The following is a 20,829-nucleotide window of genomic DNA, read 5'->3' as shown; positions in this document are numbered from 1 at the left end:
TTCTGTTTGTGCCTAAAGTGAGTGTGTGTGTGGAGGGAGTGCTTTAGTAGCTATCTTAATTATTGTGATGGTCCATAACTTGAGTTAGGAATATCTAAAATTATGGTTGAATAGTATTATATAGACTATTTTAGTAGTTGAACATTATTTCTAAACAGCCGTAACTCGAGTATCAATATCAGCATTTTTATTAGTCGGGGCCATAATTTGTCATTTTTCTCCCTTGGACCCATGGGCTATTATTATCCATGGTATGGGAAAATTGGCAAATACTTTTATCTGAACTTTGATGGCACCATTTGAAAGGTCTCTTTCTAAGCTTTCAAAATCGTTGAAATTAGATCCATAATTATATGCTGCATACCGTATAGCAGGTAATTTTTGTTGGTGCAAAATTTTCGTACAGACTATATACCCATTCGTATTTTATATTCGTACACTCAGCTCAAGATAGTGACGTTGAATGTATTGCAATTTCAATTTTCGTATAATGCTTTTCAATACGAAAGATACGAAAATTCCTACCGTACGAAAATAACCCACTATATACGGTACTTTAACAAGATCGTATCACTGTTCATAATTATTGTACAGATATCAGCTAACAGATGAGGAGGGGGTTTCACCAAGAGCTAAGCTGCAAACTCAGAACATTTATAACAAAGTTGGCCACCATTCCCAAACTCCCTCCCTCTGTGAAGGATCTGAGATATTATGACCAGCTGCTCCACAATACTCTGTAGGCGTACGCCGCACTGGACAAGAAGTACGAGTTGGGATAACGCCCCCTCACATGCAATGACTAATTCACCTTTAACTAGCGAATCCATAATTATGCATTTTGCTCATAAAAGACTCTTTCTTTGTTGCTATAATAAACATTATTTATCATAATTATTATTCATCTGTGTGATTAATGATCTTTACCAAACAAATGCTTGCATATAGTCTGCTATGCATAGCTTTGCATGTCTATAATCACCAGAAAGACAAACCTTAAGTTTTACTGTCGGTGTAAGAATTCTGCTGCTTATAATAATTAATAGCTTGCACTTCCTTAACAATACTTGAACCATCTACCTAGTTAGACCATTGTAGCAATAGGACTTCACAACAATAAAAAAATACATTTACGAATGATGGCAAGGCATTGTATCAAAAGGGCCGGGAAGGGATTAATTGCTTTATTAGGTATAACAGCTATATACTTGTTTTCCTACATTTGCGTGAGCTGGCAATACACATAGTTTCTAGATGTCCAACTAAAAGTAAAAAAGGAGTTCAGCTGGCGTCCTGACCTTTAACTGGCGTCCTGACCTTTAACTGGTGTCTCAGCTATGAGTTCCTAGCCAGTACGCGGTATCAAATTGCGTGAGCTGGAGTCCCAGCCAGTATACGCGGTAACTGCATGGAGTCCCATGAGCTAAGTGCAGGCTGGAGTCCCAGATAGTGAACAAGTCTACTACAGTATTATTACTGAGAACTTTGGAAACGAAAGATATAGGCATTGCCGGAAAGCAAATTACTGTCCGCAAACCTCAAGAAATAGGTATTAAATAAACACTAGATCTCTCGCTCCCTCTCTTTATCTGTGATGATTAAACTAATTAAGTAAAAAAATAGGTAAACAAAAAATAGCTGGAGTCTTGACCTTCTGCGCAAGCTAGAGTCCTAGCCAGTAACTGGAGTCCCAGTTAAGTCAGAGTCCCGACCAGTGCACCAATACAGCCGACAACTTTAGAAACGAAAGTTATTATATAGATGTGCGCATGCCGGAGTCCTGACCATCTACCTCTCGCCAAAGCCACAGTAACAGCACAAATGTAAATGTGGCCGACTGCAACAGAAGTAAGGATCTAACATGCTTGTGTGTTAAGTAGTTTTTGTGTGGGAAGGATACAGTCTATATTAAACAGATGTCCGAGCAAATGGTATACGGGGGGAGGATTGGAAGAATGAGGAGGTATAAGCAATTTTAATTAATAGCATGCACTGTAGATCTATGTTTGTTGGTCCAAATAGTAATCTCCCTTCCGCCCGCGTACTGTCATGCTTACACTAGTAACCTCCCTTCCTCCCGCGTGCTGTCATGCTTACACTAGTAACCTCCCTTCCGCCCGCGTACTGTCATGCTTACACTAGTAATCTCCCTTCCTCCCGCGTACTGTCATGCCTACACTAGTAACCTCCCTTCCTCCCGCGTACTGTCATAATTACACTAGTAACCTCCCTTCCTCCCGCGTACTGTCATGCTTACACTAGTAACCTCCCTTCCTCCCGCGTACTGTCATGCTTACACTAGTAACCTCCCTTCCTCCCGCGTACTGTCATGCTTACACTAGTAACCTCCCTTCCTCCCGCGTACTGTCATGCTTACACTAGTAACCTCCCTTCCTCCCGCGTACTGTCATGCTTACACTAGTAACCTCCCTTCCTCCCGCGTACTGTCATGCTTACACTAGTAACCTCCTTTCCTCCCGCGTACTGTCATGCTTACACTAGTAACCTCCTTTCCTCCCACGTACTGTCATGCTTACACTAGTAACCTCCCTTCCTCCCGCGTATAATATTATACTGTCATGTTTACACTAGTAACCTCCCTTCCTCCTACAGAATATATTGTCCCTGTTTATTATGAACCAAGCATCCAAGTTTGTGTGCAGTTGGCCGGCCATGCTATAGCTCCATAGCAACTACATTTGGGTCGTGTACGTTGTTAGGCAGTAAGACTATTATACTGCATATGCTCGACGAGGGCGTGGTGTGCAAGTACTCGTTGCAGTAATATAATTATAGGGAACATTATTTCTATTTGTGTGAACAGTAGAATAAACTATTATTTTGTATTATTACGATGGCACATGTCATTTAAATTGTGTGAAATCGATTGTTTATTGGCTAAAACCATAATACGCGCTGTATATACATTCATAAAATCAGCCGAAGAGTTTGCTTTTGAAAATAATTTGTGAAAAAATGAGGAACAAAATTCTCATTGTCTAAACTTAAAAATAATAGAAGTTTGCTATCACTAACAGCTATATACAGTCAATTGCAATTTGCAATGTCTCTTATTAAAAGTTCACTACTTTCAGTTAATACATGTACTGCATGCATAGTAGGTCCCCATAATCATCCTGGATATGCTGGAGGGGCTCCTCCCCATGCAGACAAGTACGGAGCAGGGGGTGGTTGTCCAGTGGGGTACGCAGGGTACAGAGCAGCGGGTTGCTGTCCAGTAGAGTAGGGGGCTGGGGGTTGCTGTCCAGTGGAGTAGGGGGCTGGGGGTTGTTGCTGTCCAGTAGAGTAGGGGGCTGGGGGTTGCTGTCCAGTGGAGTAGGGGGCTGGGGGTTGTTGCTGTCCAGTGGTGTAGGGGGCTGGGGGTTGCTGTCCAGTGGTGTAGGGGGCTGGGGGTTGTTGCTGTCCAGTGGTGTAGGGGGCTGCTGATTGAGGCGGATACATATTCTGAGGGGGGGCCTGGTTTGAATATTGGGGTTTGGATTGCATAGGGTAGGCCGTATCTTGTGCTTTTGCTGCTGGTGCAGTTGACTTGGCGATGATAACAGTTGTTGATCTAACATTAGCGACTATAGGAGCTCTGGTTGCTGGGCGACCAACATGGCGTCTCCTCCGGTTTGTGAAAACACAGAACAGGAAAATAAAAAGGATCACAACGACAATGATAATAGGAATAGTCACTCCTGTGCTGATCGATGTTATGTTGGAGGATGTAGTTGGAGTTGAGGACGGGGAAAAAGGGAAAGAAGGGGAAGTAGCTGCAAAGTAATGGAATAGTAATTTATAAGCTGCAAGAATATTCAGAGATATATAGCAGGTCTCATTGCATGACTGTTACCTGCACCGCACACCAGGGCCACATCTTCTGAATGAGTGCAATCTTCCTCTCCGATAGTGTTAGCAGGACAATTATAATGAGTCTGCTCTCAGTTCCTGAGCAACGAAGTTGATCCAACCATATCCGAGTGGTTGATGAAGGTTGGGAGAAACTATAGACAGGGGGAAATAATTATCCACAAATATATTGTACAAGCTTAAAATTTAATTGAAGTGTAAGCACAACAATTTAAGTATATAATACATCATGCATGGATGAACCAAATGGCAAGTTAGTAAGATAATTATAGTTAACTCAATGATGAGTTTACACACTGACTCACCCTAGCGTTCTAACTGCTCCGTATCGAGTGTAGGTTGAGAATCCTAGTTGACGACAAGCCACTCTTGCATCGTTTGGACTGAAGCTATCATCACACACTGTCCCCCATTGTCCACTGTAATAGACCTCCAGTCTGCCAGAGGAGCCTCCTGTTTGGCCTGAGTTGTCTATCAGCCTCAGGTCTCCATCTGACAATGAATACAGCGAATTTAACATGTCAGGCTATTAACTTGATAAATTATACATTAATTTTACTTATAATTGCACTGTGATGTGATGTGTATATGTATACATTAAAAGAATACGATTCTAGCTATGCTGTCTGTCATGCATTACTTAAAAAAAGAAAATTGAACTGCAGCAATGTGGCACTATTAATTCATACTCATCTATTTAACTTACCCAAAATACAGAACAGGGCCACATCTTGGGTATGGGTGCAATCTTCCACTCCGATAGGGTTAGCAGGACAATCGATGAGTCTGCTCTCAGTTCCTAAGCAACGAAGCTCGTCCAGCCATGTCCGAGTGGTTGATGATGATTGGGAGAAACTATAGGGGGAAATGATCACAATAAAACACAATTGCAATAATTATAGCTGAAATCACTTTAAATACAGTGACACTCACCCTAATGTTCCTACTCGTCCATACTGAGTATAGTCTGCGTACCCCAGCTGACGACAAGCCACTTTTGCATCATTTGGACTGAAGCTATCATCACACACTGTCCCCCATTGTCCACTGTTATAGACCTCCAGTCTGCCAGAGGAGCCTCCTGTTCGGCCTGAATTGTCTACCAGCCTCAGGTCTCCCTCTGACAATGAATACATGTCAAGGTGGCTACTGAATTATTGTGCATGGCTGTATAATTATGATGCATGTACCGTATTACTAGAATATTTTGCGGATGAAAAACCTTTGCGAATGAGCTAAATCAGCAGAAAATTTGACTCTTTGCGATCTGTGATTTGGCAAGGATCGTTTGCATTTACTAGTAATAATTTAGGTTTTGCGATTTTATTGTTGCGAATTGATCAACCCTTGCAAAATTCGCATAATTATGTTTGTTACTCGCAAAACATTATTCTAGGTATACTTGTACCATGATGTGTATAATTATATGTACATTAAAAGAATACGATTCTGGCTACGCATTATACTTGCAAATTAAACTGCAGCAATGTGGCACCATATTCGTACTCATCTATTTAACTTACCCGAAATACAGAATAAGGCCACATCTTGTGTATGGGTGCAATCTTCAACTCCGATAGTGTTAGCAGGACAATTAATGAGTTTAGTCTCGTTTCCTAAGCAACGAAGCTCGTCTAGCCATGTCCGAGTGGTTGATGATGATTGGGAGAAACTATAGGAGGAAATCATCACAATAAAACACAATTGCACTATTATTATAGAAATCACATCTATATACTTAATTGCAGTGACAACTCCCCGTAGATAATTTGGGTTTGCAGGGATGGCAAAATAACAGCTGAAAATGGTTACTTTAAAAAAATTGTCAGCCATTATTTCTGAGCATATAGCTGTTCATGCATGGCAACTTGTAACTTGCTCTGGCACCAACTTAGCTATTCATGGAGCAACTAAGGAAAGGTAGCTTGAGCTAAGAAGGTACTCCAGCACCCGTGCTTCAACACTACATCATTCAATATATGCACTATGCATGTGCACATCAGTAATTCTGTTGAAAGCTAGATCTAGAATGACAGGGGGGCTGCCCCCCACTGTCCCCTGCCCCCCACTGTCTACGGACCTGCACTCACCCTAATGTTCCTACTCGTCCATAATTAGCATAGTCATCATACCCCAGCTGACGACAAGCCACCCTTGCATCGTTTGGACTGAAGCTATCGTCACACACTGTCCCCCATTGTCCGTTATAAAACAACTCCAGTCGACCATCGGGACCTAACCCAGTGGTGCCAGAACTATTCACAAGTCTCAAATCTTCATCTAAAGTAATAATTTATATATATAATTATATTGAAAGTGTATAACATCACTCACTTATTGCACACACTAATCCCACATCGTCAGAACGATCACAATTATGAATTCCAATAGAATTGTGTGGGCAGTCATCTAGTCTAGTTTCAGATCCAAAGCAACCAAGCTCGTCCAACCATATCGGTGTGGATGCTGACACTGTTAGGGCACTATCGTAAAAATATCGGTGAGTGATACAAGTTAAAATCAACTAAATTCACAAACCATGATTGGTATACTTACTTTCGTACGACCCCATAGCCTATGTAACCTAGGAAACCTAGTTGACGACAAGCCACTCTTGCATCATTTATACCGAAGTTGTCCTGACACACTGTCCCCCATTGTCCATTGTAATAGACCTCCAGTCTGCCAATTTTGGTATCTGTTGAACCAGACGAATCTATCAGCCTCACATCTCCACTCAATTGTCCTGAGGGCACGAAATGAAGAATTATTACCACTCACGGCTAGAATCCATAACATATTAATTGATGTCTCTGATTCTCTAGCTCACAGCTGGCTTGTTATAATTATGTCTTATTAGTCAGTGTGCAGCTGATATTGGCTCATAATAGTGGCCAGTCAGTATTCCCCACATAACTGTGGTAACTATAACAATTAGGGACGAAAGGTGTGAGTTAATTATGAGTAGGCCAGTCAGTTATTCCCCCCTCACACCATTACTGAAAAACATGCTACCTACATAACTGTGGTAGCTTACAATTACTCAGAGGAAAAGCATGGAATCAATAGCTTTATTAATCAGTCAGTTATTCCCCCCTCACACCATTACTGAAAAACATGCTACCTACATAACTGTGGTAGCTTACAATTACTCAGAGGAAAAGCATGGAATCAATAGCTTTATTAATATAGGAAAGTAATGGAATGTGTATGTTCCTGCATGTATATATATTGATAAATAATTATGTTAGTACATCAGAAGCCTTTTCAAGTTTTAACTGCTGAAATAAATATAAGTAGCTTCATTGACATTACTAACTGCTATACAACACTTTTGTTTTATTTTAGCTAAGCGAGTTACTTTCGCATGGTGCGTATTTTTGTATTGTAAAGTGTCATACGAAATTTAAAGTGGAAAATTATTCTCAGTTCTACATCACTATCTTGAGCTGTAGAATACAAAGTCTATACGAAAATTACTCGCGATACATAATTATAGCAATGACACAAACATAACAGGACAGCAACAATACCATGCAGTAGAATAATTATTAACAGAAAACGTTGATTCTCGCTCACCGAATTCCTACCTACATGTCTAACCAACTCTATGCAGAAACAATCATCGATCATACAGAGTAGAAACATTTAATAACAGAGTATAGTATAGAAGTATAATTATTATTATTGGAAGGGAAATAATTATAATTTTATTATTTTACTTTCATTATAATTATGATACATAATTATGTAATGCCAGAGGCATAGCCAGCTCACCTCCAACAGCCCAAACCAGGCTCAGGACAGTGACTGATTTCCACAGTAAGCAACTCATCATGGACTAATGCTTCTTGCAACTCAGTATGAAAGTATCCTAGGCTACATTCCCTACTTTTATACGTGCTCTCGCAATTATACTGCACATGCGCGTTAAAATTAATCTTGTCTAGTATATCCTCGATTCCAGGCCGCATACTGCCAGCTAGAGGAATATGCAGATTATCACAAAAAGAGCCGCTTCTAGAGTTAGCCTCGAGACCAGCCGTTTGTTATCTGAAAGAACGCCTGGTCAATTTCCAATGTAGCACTTGTTGGACCGGTAATTGCCCGCACAAGGTCCGCCCAAGGTGTATTACCCATGAATATCATTATGATGCTATAAAAGCTGACTCAGCTGGACAAGTGCTACATTGGAACTTGACCAGGCGTTCTTTCAGATAAGGAAGGGCTGGTCTCGAGGCTATTCTAGAGTAACCATTTGCGAGTTTAACGTCATTGGGGTTATTGCAGGCGCCCTCGTGCAACATGCCATATATTGCACTGGATGACCATAGATACTATAAATTACAGTAATTCATAGTATCTATGGGATGACATAATGCCCTCGGCAACATAATATGGCATGTTGCACTCTGGCTGGGCAATAACATACGTACATAATTATAGCAAAATTAATGAACAGCAAAATTCAAAAATAAGACTTAATATAAGCGACACCTGTTCTAAGGAAATTGTCCTTTTCCCTCTTGTATGTAACTAAAGCATATGCAAAGTCCATCTGACAATACTGCAAGCTGATTGGACGGACGATACTGTAGCCATTCGGGCTTGGAATAGTCTCTGTACCATTACTCGATAAATCCGACCACGGAATACTTTATTCATGACACCATTTCGTATGGTTATGATAGGCCATGTAAGTATAGTTTGCTAGATCCTCCTAGCTGGCTTGCCTGACTGTATAGTTGTGACACAGAGCTATAGTGTACAGTGCCGACATCTTCCCCACCCAATGTTCCAGCAGCCTCTAGATCAACAGCATTCAAAGCCAGTCCATTACTCAGAAATAATGTCGAACCATTATTATAAGAAAACCACATGGCACTACCGTAGTCATTTCCAGACTTCTTAGATATCAATACAAGACAATCATCGCTAACGTTGAATTTAAAAATCGTCTTTTGATCCGATGTCACTATATAAACAAGTTGCAAACGTGGGCAGACGTCCGAGTAACCATGGGAACCAGGTGGAATATCGTCCTTGCATATTTTTTGCGTTCCTTTGATTACATTGACACAGAGTATGTGTGTGGTGTGGGCGGTGTGGGCGGGAGTGGTACAAGCAAGGTTGGAGATCATGATGAGGCTGGAGGATTTGCCCATGGAGATGGGGAAGATCGTGAAGTTTCCAAATCTGTTGACGCTCATATAACCTGTGTGTGTGTGGGTGGTGTGGAGTGTGGAGTGTGTGGATTAATAGTGTGTGTTTAGGGAGGTCAACAATAATTAGTGTGAGCATTGTAGGGACAGTACTACACACACACACAGCTCCACTTGTGGGAGATCACAGTGTACTATAGAGGCATGCATCTTTGAACGGCAATAACGTCAGTTCCGTTAGTAAATTTAGAGAACGGCTTTTGATTATTAAAACTCTACTCTCAAATTACAGGAGACCCATCAGTGTTAAATAAAGCTTGAACATGACTTTAGTCAATTTTTACACCCACCTACACACACACTCACACTCCACACCTCACACACCCACACTCCACACCTCACACACCCACACCTCACACACACCCACACACGTACCTTCATGCACGGCCACAAACACTTCGTCCTGTTGTTCCTCGTTAATCATTCGGGTGACCACAAAATCAACCGCTAGAGGAAAATTGAATCTAATCATTCTCAGCTGTTCCACAGCAGTGTAGTAGTCAACATCAATCCTGTCCTGAGATGAAGGGAACAATTAGTCATACATACGGTTTCTTTCATACTCAATTATTTTCTAGACATAATATTTTTCTTTGATCTTTGATGATCGATAACTTGAGTTAGGATTGCCCAATTACAATTCTAAAGAATGCATTTTGTAGCTCTTTGAAAGACCTATCAAAATTTAATATTAAAGAGTATATTTAAAATAATTTAAGTTAGGGTTTGGGTGATTTATATATAATAGTCAAGCTGACGTACCTTTGTCAGTGCTACGATGCTAGTTGTGTCACATGACGAGTAGATAGTATCGTAGTTGTCATGGTAACCTGAGTCCTCTCCGAGAAGCCACACATGGTTGTCATCGCTACCTGCAGTACAAAAAAACACGTATTAGTAAAGTATAAAACACGTAAATTGAATGCATTACAGCTGCAGAATAATATCAGACACAACACTTTTTATTATTATATACCAGTGCTTGTGCTAAACAGGGAAGCCACGATACAGAGCAGGAGCAGTACTAGTTGTTGGGTCTGGGTGGCCATTGAATTATAGTGGATGTCAATAATGCAATTATTAATCTGCCGATCTTTACCCGATACAAACACACACCTAACCACTGCTATGACAACGCCAGCTTTCTGAACTGTATAAAGATGGCGGCTACTGGTGAGGAAGCTAGTAACAGCGCTGCAGACACTATAGTCACCGAGTATGCCACGTATGAGGATAACCTGGACTCTCAAATAACACCAACTGATCTGTTCTACCTGGAGGTGAGGTTATAGCTCGAGGTGGGGGGTAGGGTTGATTGACTGTGGGGGGTGACGGTTCTCCAACCCCCACACACTTATAGATGAAATATCGAGTAGAAACACATCTGCAGTGGCTTGTAATTTTTACGGTATTACGTAGTTAGTGGTTTGCATTCCACTCCTCACACACACACACACACACCCACCCACCCACACTCACACACCACACTCCACACACACACACACACACAGGACGAGGAACTAGCACGTCAGCTAGTAGAGCTAGGATATCGTGGATCAGGGGAAGTGCTCAAGAGAGAAGACTTTGAGCTCAGGAAAGAAGCGGCTGCAGCCAGTAAGCTAGCACGTCGAGACCAGCTGAGGTGTGTGGGTGGTGTGTGTGGGGGTGAGTGTGTATTTGTCACATTAACGCTCCCTTTTGCTAATAATTATTATGGACAATTCAGGTATACTGGCAATGATTCTTAGCTACAAACTGTACAAGATTTGTTTGTATATGCGATTGCAAAAGAATCTGAACTGATTGTAAGTATGTGATTGCAAGCAGATTAATTTATCGCTGCTGACCTAGTGTCCCCCCCCCCCCATGGTACAGAGTGTTGTGCTGACCTAGTGTCCCCCCCATGGTACAGAGTGTTGTGCTGACCTAGTGTCCCCCCCATGGTACAGAGTGTTGTGCTGACCTAGTGTCCCCCCCATGGTACAGAGTGTTGTGCTGACCTAGTGTCCCCCCCATGGTACAGAGTGTTGTGCTGACCTAGTGTCCCCCCCATGGTACAGAGTGTTGTGCTGACCTAGTGTCCCCCCCATGGTACAGAGTGTTGTGCTGACCTAGTGTCCCCCCCCATGGTACAGAGTGTTGTGCTGACCTAGTGTCCCCCCCATGGTACAGAGTGTTGTGCTGACCTAGTGTCCCCCCCATGGTACAGAGTGTTGTGCTGACCTAGTGTCCCCCCCATGGTACAGAGTGTTGTGCTGACCTAGTGTCCCCCCCATGGTACAGAGTGTTGTGCTGACCTAGTGTCCCCCCATGGTACAGAGTGTTGTGCTGACCTAGTGTCCCCCCCCCCCCCATGGTACAGAGTGTTGTGCAGTGCTGGGAAGGACCTGCAAGGATCAGTGTTCCAGGAGGGGCTGGCTCAGAGGGAAGAGACTAACAGAAACGGGAAAATTTCAGTAAGTCTTCTTAATACATGATAAGCAATCCCCCCTCACACACACACACACACACACACCACCATCACCTCCACACACACACACCTCCACCCACACACACAGTCAATTATATTTATTCGGGACAGGAATGCCAAGGGTCAGGAGATATCAGGATACATTGACTACGCACATCGACTCAAGGTACTACCAATAATAAACGAGGTCCTAACATGTACTGTATTTATGACATAAAATTACACCTCACCCCAATGATCTAACTGCCGTATAGCGGGTAATTTTCGTAACTTCCCATTTAGTATTTTAAGTACAGCTCAACAGCTCAGGATAGTGACGCATTGAATCTCTTGCAGTAGAATAATTCCCTAGTTTTAATTTTTGTTTGATACGAAAACTTGCTATGCAGTATTATACATGTACATGATAATTGTAGGTGGATGATTTTGACCCCATATTCTCGTCACGGAAGAAGCTGCTCCCTAGACACAGTGACTTGAGCTTCTATAACTGGGACACTAACTTCTCCTCGTCCAACTCCACTCCTAATTATCAGGTACGTGTGAGAAATATTGAAATACATGGGAATATAATAAGAGGTGGTTGCCAAAATATGTATTAATTACATGTCGTCATGTTTTCGTAGTTTTTCTTTGAAGGGCTATAACTTGTGTTGGGAACGTCCAATTTCAAAAAGCTAATTATTTTATTAGCAGCTGTTTGGTATTGCTACAATATTATTATGGTGTCCTTATATCAACGAGCACAAGTTATAAAAAAAAGCGTGGGCTTTAATAATTAAAGTGGGTGTTTTTTCAGAACATAATTTGTTTTCACAGCGAAGTTTGATAGCCTATAACGTGTGTTTGGAACACTACAGTTAGTGAGTGCCCTCCTAGTCTGTAGGGCGCCATAGCACTACTCAATTATACAGTTGCTCCCTTTGGTCTCGTCGTACATAATTAGTTGACATGATTATTGTACACGGACACTTTGTTTGTATTTGTTTGATATAACTCGAACTCGCACACACACACCCCCCACGCACGCACACACAGGTGATTGCAGACAATGCCTCAGGTCTGCTGTTTAAGAATAAACGAGACAGAAAGATTATTAACGTTGACCCAAAGGTACAGGCTGTGTGGGGTGTGTGTGTGTGGGGTGTGTGGGTGTGTGTGTGGGTGTGTGTGTGGGTGTGCTGTGTGTGTGTGGGGGGAAATAATTACAAATTAAGGTACAGCTATAGCGTGCAGTAGAACTAATAAGTGAATTGAGGCCTCAGATTCAAAGCTGACAGTGAAGATTAGAATGAACTTTGTACAGCACGTTTGCTAACACTCCCTCTAATGGAAACAGCAAAACTTGTATTTGTTGTATTTGACGCTGTTTGTATGCTAACTGTGCTCTCTTGTTATAAACTGTTGACATAGCATTGGGCTTTTGAGATTATATTGAGCAAACTGTCTCAAAATTTGTGAATAGAATTTTTAGGGAGTTAGAAAAGCATTATTATTGTACACTGTGCCTCCTCCCTACTTCCCACACTATAATAGTTAATCAATTTTTCACACATTATTTAATGGAATAAGGGAGACCGAAATATCATTTGACGTCGATCCAAACGTACAGCTAGCATACAAATAAATACTAAAAAAGCAATTAAGCTGTACTGATTTTGACGTAAAAAAACACACCTAGGACCTACATGTACATGTATGCTAGCTGTACTTTTGTATATAGCAAAGACGGGATAATTATTGATAACAAGCATCTGGGAAACAATCAACTTCATTATAATAATTATTATTAATTAAGCTCCAGCTGTTGACTGATCACTGGGGTTTAGTAGCGGTCCATTGCCCTGTCACAGCTAGCATACATTGCACATGTATTATTAAAAATGGGGTATTGATAACAAGTACCGTATAGCGGGAAATTTTCGTCGTTTTTCGAGGGCAGAGCATTTAAAACTGGGATAAACTCCCATGCACCGGTATTTCACATGCAAAGCTATTGGTGGGTGTGGTTTCCTGGCATTGAACCCCGCGAATATTAGAACCCACGAAAATTCTACTGAGGGTTCTGGAGCCAAATTGCACCCGCAAAAATTTCCCGCTATGCATTGTAGGAAATAAAGCTCCAGCTGTTGACTGATAACTAGGGTTTAGTAGCGGTCCATTGCCCTGTCACAATGATCCCATCATCCCTCATATTCATTCAGCTAGCCCTCCCACTCCACTCTCCACTCAGCTGTGACATCTGTGACCCCAATAATTGTATTTTTACGGAGATAATTTTGATCGGTAGCCTAGCCAGACTGTTGTCTTGTCCCACTACATGGAATTCCAATTTGTGTATATGCAAATATTCTATAGTCCTTTGAAAGTAGAATGTCTGCGTGTATGGGCCCAGGGGTAGACAGCTGTTCCACTAAAAACCATTTTCACCTTGTTTGCAGAAATGCTACTCTAATTGACATGCAGTGTGTAGACTAGTGTACAGAGCCTATAGTGTGGTCCCACTGTGTGCACTGTAGCTAGTGTACAGAGCCTATAGTGTGGTCCCACTGTGTGCACTGTAGCTGGTGTATAGCAGGGGCGGATCCAGGAAAAACAAAAGGGGGGGGCTAGCTAGAAAGGGGCAAAGCCCCTTACTAGGGTGGCGGAGCCGCCCAGGGCAGCCTCGCCGGAGGCGATTTTTTTGCAAGATTTGACCTTTGAACTTTTATATTAATACTTTGACCTCTCTGCACTTACTATGGTGATACTGTACTGCACTGATCAGATGTAAGTAGGTACGTACAGCTATAGCTAGCTAGCTAGGTACGTCCAGCTAGCTACCCTAGATCCTTTATACTCCTAGTAGCTGTTGTCTAGCATCTCTCAAGTGATTTCAAGTGAGTCTACAGATGCATAATTGGTGGCAAAATTGTTGTAGAGTCAGACTACAACACATGGTAGTTTTTTCAAAAGGGGGGGGCTTCAGCCCCTCAAAATCACCCCTGGATCCGCCCCTGTATAGAGCCTATAGTGTGGTCCCACTGTGTGCACTGTAGCTAGTGTACAGAGCCTATAGTGTGGTTCCACTGTGTGCACTGTAGCTAGTGTACAGAGCCTATAGTGTGGTCCCACTGTGTGCACTGTAGCTGGTGTATAGAGCCTATAGTGTGGTCCCACTGTGTACACTGTAGCTAGTGTACAGAGCCTATAGTGTGGTCCCACTGTGTGCACTGTAGCTGGTGTATAGAGCCTATAGTGTGGTCCCACTGTGTACACTGTAGCTAGTACATACAGAGCCTATAGTGTGGTCCCACTGTGTGCACTGTAGCTAGTGTACAGAGCCTATAGTGTGGTCCCACTGTGTGCACTGTAGCTAGTGTACAGAGCCTATAGTGTGGTCCCACTGTGTGCACTGTAGCTAGTGTACAGAGCCCATAGTAGTGTGGTCCCACTGTGTGCACTGTAGCTAGTGTACAGAGCCTATAGTGTGGTCCCACTGTGTACCCTGTAGCTAGTGTACAGAGCTTATAGTGTGGTCCCACTGTGTGTACTGTAGCTAGTGTACAGAGCCTATAGTGTGGTCCCACTGTGTGCACTGTAGCTAGTGTACGGAGCCTATAGTGTGGTCCCACTGTGTGCACTGTAGCTGGTGTACGGAGCCTATAGTATGGTCCCACTGTGTGCACTGTAGCTGGTGTATAGAGCCTATAGTGTGGTCCCACTGTGTACACTGTAGCTAGTACATACAGAGCCTATAGTGTGGTCCCACTGTGTGCACTGTAGCTAGTGTACAGAGCCTATATAGTGTGGTCCCACTGTGTGCACTGTAGCTAGTGTACAGAGCCTATAGTGTGGTCCCACTGTGTGCACTGTAGCTAGTGTACAGAGCCTATAGTGTGGTCCCACTGTGTGCACTGTAGCTAGTGTACAGAGCCTATAGTATGGTCCCACTGTGTGCACTGTAGCTAGTGTACAGAGCCTATAGTGTGATCCCACTGTGTGCACTGTAGCTAGTGTACAGAGCCTATAGTGTGGTCCCACTGTGTGCACTGTAGCTGGTGTACAGAGCCTATAGTGTGGTCCCACTGTGTGCACTGTAGACTAGTGTACAGAGCCTATAGTGTGGTCTCACTGTGTGCACTGTAGCTAGTGTACAGAGCCTATAGTGTGGTCCCACTGTGTACACTGTAGCTATAGTGTACAGAGCCTATAGTGTGGTCCCACTGTGTGCACTGTAGCTAGTGTACAGACCCTATAGTGTGGTCCCACTGTGTGCACTGTAGCTAGTGGTTGACTTATCGCTAATTTAAACACATATTTTGATAAAGAGCTACAAAATAGATTTGTATTAGGACAATGCAAATAGCTAGTGGTGACTTTAATAATTAAGGTTTGCATTTCAAATGAAGTGAAAGCAATAATAACATTTGTATGGGTTCACCACAGCATTCCATGTACTGCCAATATTCTGCCCAAACTATAGTTTGCTTGAGGATACAAATGTACTTCTCTACATATACATGTACAGAGGATTTCAGGTTGGTTGGCAGAAGTCCTCTGTACACATAGCTCTAGTTAGCCAATGAAAAGTGAGATCTAATTAAATCATATGCATTGGTAATAAGCTAATTAAGGGAACAACTTGGGAATTAATGTGATCACTATAATTATTCATGACATCATTATTGTACAAGTATAGCAATCTAAATTGAAGCAATCTTCAATTATAGCCTTGACAGTTGTATTGTGTATGGGGTCTCATGTGACAGTGATAAAGTATTTGGTGTACATTTCAGAGTATTGCCACTACGTGCCGTTGCATGTCATTGGAAATAATGTAATGTATTTTGATCTGTACAGTTCAACCACATAAGACAATAGTGACAGCGACTGCAGCTCAGTTGAGTAGTGAGTGCTGGGATGATGCTCTTCTCCAGTTGTCTACCGAGATTGCTGGCTATGACAGATACAAGCACAGGCTGGGCCTCAGTGATGCTGAGATTGGTGCTATCGATCACACATTTGTTGGTATTCCAGGGAAATTCCTCGCTGCTCTAAAGAAGTGGAAGAGTAAAAATATTCTCCAATTCAATCCATTGAATTCAACAGCTACTTACGGTCGATTAGTGGAAATTGCCTCAGAGATTGAGGACGGAGAGGCAGTTCGCAGCATTCACAAGGCCTGTGTCAAGGATACATGTGAGTTACCTTATTAACTTTGTGAACTTGCTCGTCATGCAGTTGTGCCATGCAATAATAGTATACAGCATTCTAAGTACTTGATGGTTCTACTAGCCCTGAGGGCTCCTAAATCATGCACTCATGTTTTTAAACAGATTATTACTGGAATATTCATAAATCTGATCCCTATTTTCATTGCACACAGTGTTTTATTGCAATGTTTTGCTTATAAGGCTCTAGTTTATTGTGCTGTGCTCATGCTTTCATACAGATACTGGAGCTACTTGAAAGGGACGAATAAAGATGTCAAGTAAAGAAGCATGCAAGAATGTCAAGTAAAGAACTGACTCTGTGTTGACTATAAGTACTGACTATTATAATGCTCTGTGTTCTGTGTGTGTGTGTGCATACATGTATATACCATCACCTTCTATTTTTATACTTTTTTGGCAAAATTTCATTTCAGCTTTCTAGTTTAGTGACCCTTTACCATTGTTGTTGGGTACGGGATCACTTCAGTTGCAGCTTCTTGTTAACCACATAGCCTCAGATCAGAGAAGGCAGGCATGAGCGCGAGTAGCCTCGAGACCAACCTTTCCTTATAACAAACGGCTGGTCTCGAGGCTAGAGCGCGAACAATGGAGGATCATGCATTGCAGTCCTGATTAATGTTGGTGGATATGGTGGCTAGTCTGCAGAGGGAGCTGGACAATGCTAGGGTGAGTAGTGTCAGGTCTTATTGAGTGGACCCAGATACTTTATCTATGGACTAGCTCTCTAGCTCCCTTTGTTGTAATGTATGGTCCCCCATTGCGTACTCATACTAAGGCCACTCCAAGTGATACTCTGGTTTCTGGTCCACCGCCCGCATCAGATTTTATTCTTGGATTTCTATCTCATTATTGGATTTCTATCTTATTATTTCTACTACGCATGCGCAGAATGGTCCATGCAGTACAAAATGGTGTGATATAATGATATTCATTTGCAAAATAATGAGTTCATAAGGTGAAATTGATAATGACATAATGAGAAAAGCCGCCCGCCCGCATGCAATTAGAAAAACTTCAGGACCAGAAACCAGAGTGTCACTTGGAGTGGCCTAATGTAGTGGGTGGTGTGTGATGAGTGGAGTGGGTGGTAGTGTACCTGCGTGCATGATGGTAGTCTATTGTCTTTATTGTGTCCATCAATTCCTCAGCCCTACACAGGTACCCCGGGTGGGCAGCATCATCCTGCATCATAACTTGTGAGAAATATAAAGCTTGATAAGAGGCTTGCATGTTCGTTATCTGTTCCATATACGTAGAGTGTATACGCAGTGTTGGGCTGTGAAGATACGTATAATTATGTGTGTTATTGTCTGGCTATAATACAAGTACGTGTATAATAACTAATGTGGTTTGCAATTAGCTTATCTCAGTTGTAGGAGATTGTTCATGTGAGGTTTAGCAATGTACCCAATGGTACACAAGAATTCATGTCCTGATCTGAGGAAAGAGTATGTGCAGGTATAAGGGCTTATACAAGGTCAAGGTACTGCCCTCTAAAACCACCACTTAGTCCACTTGGGTATATACTTATTGCAATTGCTAACTGCATGTCAACTTTACCTATACAGCTAACTTCCCTCCTCTCATCTATGGTCCAGAGGCTGTACTGGTGTACTCATGACAAGGGCAGTATCAATGTGATATTGGTGGATGGACTGCCAGCTGGGACCACTCTACAGCCTACCCCTGCATGAGGGCAACTATACACTGCATGGAGTACACCTTCAGACTGCAGTTTGATGGGATTGCTGATATTGCTCTAGTGTGTTAGTCCATGCATACACTGATGAGCTGGAGGCTGGCTCAACTCTGGAAGTGCAGGTAAAGATGGTTGATGACTTGTAGCAATGTATTAGACCTTTGGTGGAGGGAGGTCAATATTGAGCAACCATATGCTAGCTGAGTTGGCATGGGCTGAGAGGTTTCATTTGTCATTGTATTTTAAACTACAGTATGGTGTAATTATTTATCCATGCATGTATGGATGGACATGTGGCAGTACTATTGGAGGTGACCTTTCACTAATTATGACCTTTCAATGACATTCAACCAAATTGCTTTGTGTACTGTGAAAGGGGTGGAATGTGACACCTCTCTGAAAAGGGGGAGGATCTGAGCAATGATTATGTTTACTGGGAAACAAGGCTAAAAGGGGCGAAATTCCTCTTTATGTGTGGTCCCCACTGTGTACACTGTAGCTAGTGGTTGACTTATGTTTTTTGTAATAAGGTTTGCATTTTGTGAATGTGGTCTGTCTGTGTAAGACTGTGGAATGTGGGGATGAGTGGAGAATTTCCTTGAATCACGTTTACTGAACCATGTTAAGTGGTAGTCATTTGAAAGCTCTCAATGAACACTGAATACCCATAATTATCATCACACCCTCACACAACACACACCTGCCCACACACAGGCACTGGGCGTACTACTGTTCAAGCTGTGCTTCATGGATACTCCATTTGGTGACAACCCTCTAGCCATAGTCAGTGCTCAGTACAGCATTCCTGAAGACTCTCCCTACACACAAGACCCAGCTGCATAACTTGAGAGGTACATGTACACACACACACACACACACACCCTCCACCCCCTCACACCCTCCATCCCCTCACACACACACACACACACACACACACACACATCTTATAGTCAGTACCACTGGGTATACGTATAAAATCTAGTTTAAGACTATTGTAATAGTGGGGTTTTTTCTTTGTGAACTGGACCTGTTTTTTCAGAGCTAATTATAATTATTTAAGAACACACACTAGCTACAGGTGCTATGATACTCTGCCATCCTTAAGTGTATTGCTCTAATGATAGGTGTATTCTCCCCCTCTTTTGTAGGCTGCCTGTTGACCTCTGACCCTGAGCTGCGTCCCAGTATCTGGCAAGTGTGTGAGGTGGTGTCCAGGATCACAGGAACCACCAACCATGTCACTAATGTCTTTGTGAGTACCTTACTATTAGTATACCCTGTGTATGTATAGTGGTCGGTAGACCAACAGTGGCTGTATTATAGAGGGTGGCCTGCTAACACAGGTCCAAACACATGGTATGGAGACTTTGAGGCCCATTAACCTGGCTGTATTATAGAGGGTGGCCTGCTAACACAGGTCCAAACACATGCTATAGAGACTTTGAGGCCCATTAACCTGGATGTATTATAGAGGGTGGCCTGCTAACACAGGTCCAAACACATGCTATAGAGACTTTGAGGCCAGCTGTATTATAGAGGGTGGCCTGCTAGCACAGGTCTATAATGGAGACTTTGAGGTTGGCTGTATATTTAAGTGAGCATTTCGTTTGAGCTAGTAACACGAACGGTGGACAAAAATTCACCCACCTTATATTTATATCCACCCACCTACTCCCCCCCCACACACACACACACAAGAGTACAATATTCCACTTGAGACTCTCTTGTTTTCCCACTGTAGGTATATATGAGAGCTAAACTGGATGTCTGTCCTTTCAAAGAGCTGGAGGATTTCAAGAGCTGCTCACTAGAGAACTGTGTAGTTACTAGTTACCTAGGTCACCACCATTAATGTGCTATTGTTTATAGTGTGGTGGCTGTGAATCATTATCAACACCCACTCAAATAATTATAATTGTGTATCTAAAAATAGATCAGTTTAATTAGTAGGGGAAGGCCCCAGAAAGAGGGTGTGGCACTTTACTTTGTTATGTTTACTGCAGTGACAAATAAGGGGTGAGTGTTTGAATAAAGCTTCAATGGCTACTGGAGAAGACTCAGGGTGAGTGAACATGTAGACCTTGTAATTGCATGGAGGGAGGATCATTCCTTTAATTAGTCAGAGGTGGAATCACCTCATCAGAATTGGAGCTCATCAATGGAAGCTCTGCATGTTGTGTTACTCTAGCTAGTAACTTGCATATACCACCATGCATCAAGAAGTACTTTGATTGTAATAATTATTATAATTGTCCGTACACAAACTTGACCCCCTAACACACACACATCAGGTTAGTGCCGTGGATTCGCAAGAAACTCGGTTTCAAGACCCCAGAGAGGAGAACGTGA

General features: G+C 42.4%; 4 protein-coding genes and 1 long non-coding RNA gene across 7 annotated transcripts in view; 3 read left to right on the top strand and 2 right to left on the bottom strand.

Annotated features, from left to right (window-relative positions):
- Positions 1 to 20,829, top strand: part of LOC135350196 (uncharacterized) — a gene marked incomplete in the record, with an annotated part of 231,127 nt that overhangs the window by 197,392 nt on the left and 12,906 nt on the right.
- On the bottom strand, positions 2,922 to 7,784 carry LOC135331187 (scavenger receptor cysteine-rich type 1 protein M130-like). 2 transcript variants are annotated; one of them, XM_064526265.1, is made up of 10 exons: positions 7,651 to 7,784; positions 6,430 to 6,619; positions 6,208 to 6,356; positions 5,964 to 6,153; positions 5,397 to 5,545; positions 4,807 to 4,993; positions 4,580 to 4,728; positions 4,179 to 4,365; positions 3,857 to 4,007; positions 2,922 to 3,776 (listed from the first exon to the last, which is right to left on the bottom strand). In XM_064526265.1, exons 1-10 carry the CDS (start codon positions 7,709 to 7,711, stop codon positions 3,717 to 3,719), a joined length of 1,473 nt encoding a protein of 490 aa, XP_064382335.1. In that variant the 5' UTR covers positions 7,712 to 7,784; the 3' UTR covers positions 2,922 to 3,716. The 2 variants fall into 2 exon arrangements, with proteins under 2 accessions (XP_064382335.1, XP_064382343.1); XM_064526273.1 differs by lacking the exon at positions 7,651 to 7,784 and having other exon boundaries at positions 6,208 to 6,345; positions 6,430 to 6,570.
- On the bottom strand, positions 8,541 to 10,189 carry LOC135331624 (uncharacterized). Its single transcript, XM_064526848.1, has 4 exons — positions 10,072 to 10,189; positions 9,858 to 9,967; positions 9,471 to 9,612; positions 8,541 to 9,088 (listed from the first exon to the last, which is right to left on the bottom strand). The coding sequence occupies exons 1-4, from the start codon at positions 10,142 to 10,144 to the stop codon at positions 8,556 to 8,558; spliced, it is 858 nt and encodes a 285-aa protein (XP_064382918.1). The 5' UTR covers positions 10,145 to 10,189; the 3' UTR covers positions 8,541 to 8,555.
- On the top strand, positions 10,239 to 12,878 carry LOC135331736 (cilia- and flagella-associated protein 299-like). 2 transcript variants are annotated; one of them, XM_064526977.1, is made up of 6 exons: positions 10,239 to 10,375; positions 10,607 to 10,737; positions 11,458 to 11,551; positions 11,654 to 11,731; positions 11,982 to 12,101; positions 12,604 to 12,876. In XM_064526977.1, exons 1-6 carry the CDS (start codon positions 10,256 to 10,258, stop codon positions 12,802 to 12,804), a joined length of 744 nt encoding a protein of 247 aa, XP_064383047.1. In that variant the 5' UTR covers positions 10,239 to 10,255; the 3' UTR covers positions 12,805 to 12,876. The 2 variants fall into 2 exon arrangements, with proteins under 2 accessions (XP_064383047.1, XP_064383056.1); XM_064526986.1 differs by lacking the exon at positions 11,654 to 11,731 and having other exon boundaries at positions 12,604 to 12,878.
- On the top strand, positions 17,988 to 20,820 carry LOC135333871 (uncharacterized). Its single transcript, XR_010394115.1, has 4 exons — positions 17,988 to 19,331; positions 19,629 to 19,732; positions 20,222 to 20,542; positions 20,772 to 20,820. It is a non-coding gene; the product is annotated as an uncharacterized LOC135333871 (long non-coding RNA).

Source organism: Halichondria panicea, chromosome 1, assembly GCF_963675165.1.
Source record: "Halichondria panicea chromosome 1, odHalPani1.1, whole genome shotgun sequence".
Lineage (NCBI taxonomy): Eukaryota > Metazoa > Porifera > Demospongiae > Suberitida > Halichondriidae > Halichondria > Halichondria panicea.
The sequence above is the reverse complement of the archived record's forward strand: the minus strand, read 5'-3'. Positions and strand labels throughout refer to the sequence as shown.

Excerpts from the sequence above, each read along its gene's own strand:
- LOC135331736 (XM_064526977.1), top strand. The coding sequence starts at position 10,256 with ATGGCGGCTACTGGTGAGGAAGCTAGTAACAGCGCTGCAGACACTATA. Across the intron at positions 10,738-11,457 it reads GCACGTCGAGACCAGCTGAG|AGTGTTGTGCAGTGCTGGGA; the intron begins GTGTGTGGGTGG and ends CCCATGGTACAG. Across the intron at positions 12,102-12,603 it reads ACTCCACTCCTAATTATCAG|GTGATTGCAGACAATGCCTC; the intron begins GTACGTGTGAGA and ends ACGCACACACAG.
- LOC135331624 (XM_064526848.1), bottom strand. The coding sequence starts at position 10,144 with ATGGCCACCCAGACCCAACAACTAGTACTGCTCCTGCTCTGTATCGTG. Across the intron at positions 9,968-10,071 it reads CCTGTTTAGCACAAGCACTG|GTAGCGATGACAACCATGTG; the intron begins GTATATAATAAT and ends TTTGTACTGCAG. Across the intron at positions 9,089-9,470 it reads GTTTGTGGCCGTGCATGAAG|GTTATATGAGCGTCAACAGA; the intron begins GTACGTGTGTGG and ends ACACACACACAG.
- LOC135331187 (XM_064526265.1), bottom strand. The coding sequence starts at position 7,711 with ATGATGAGTTGCTTACTGTGGAAATCAGTCACTGTCCTGAGCCTGGTT. Across the intron at positions 6,357-6,429 it reads GGCTATGGGGTCGTACGAAA|TGCCCTAACAGTGTCAGCAT; the intron begins GTAAGTATACCA and ends TTTTTACGATAG. Across the intron at positions 6,154-6,207 it reads GGGATTAGTGTGTGCAATAA|ATGAAGATTTGAGACTTGTG; the intron begins GTGAGTGATGTT and ends TTATTACTTTAG.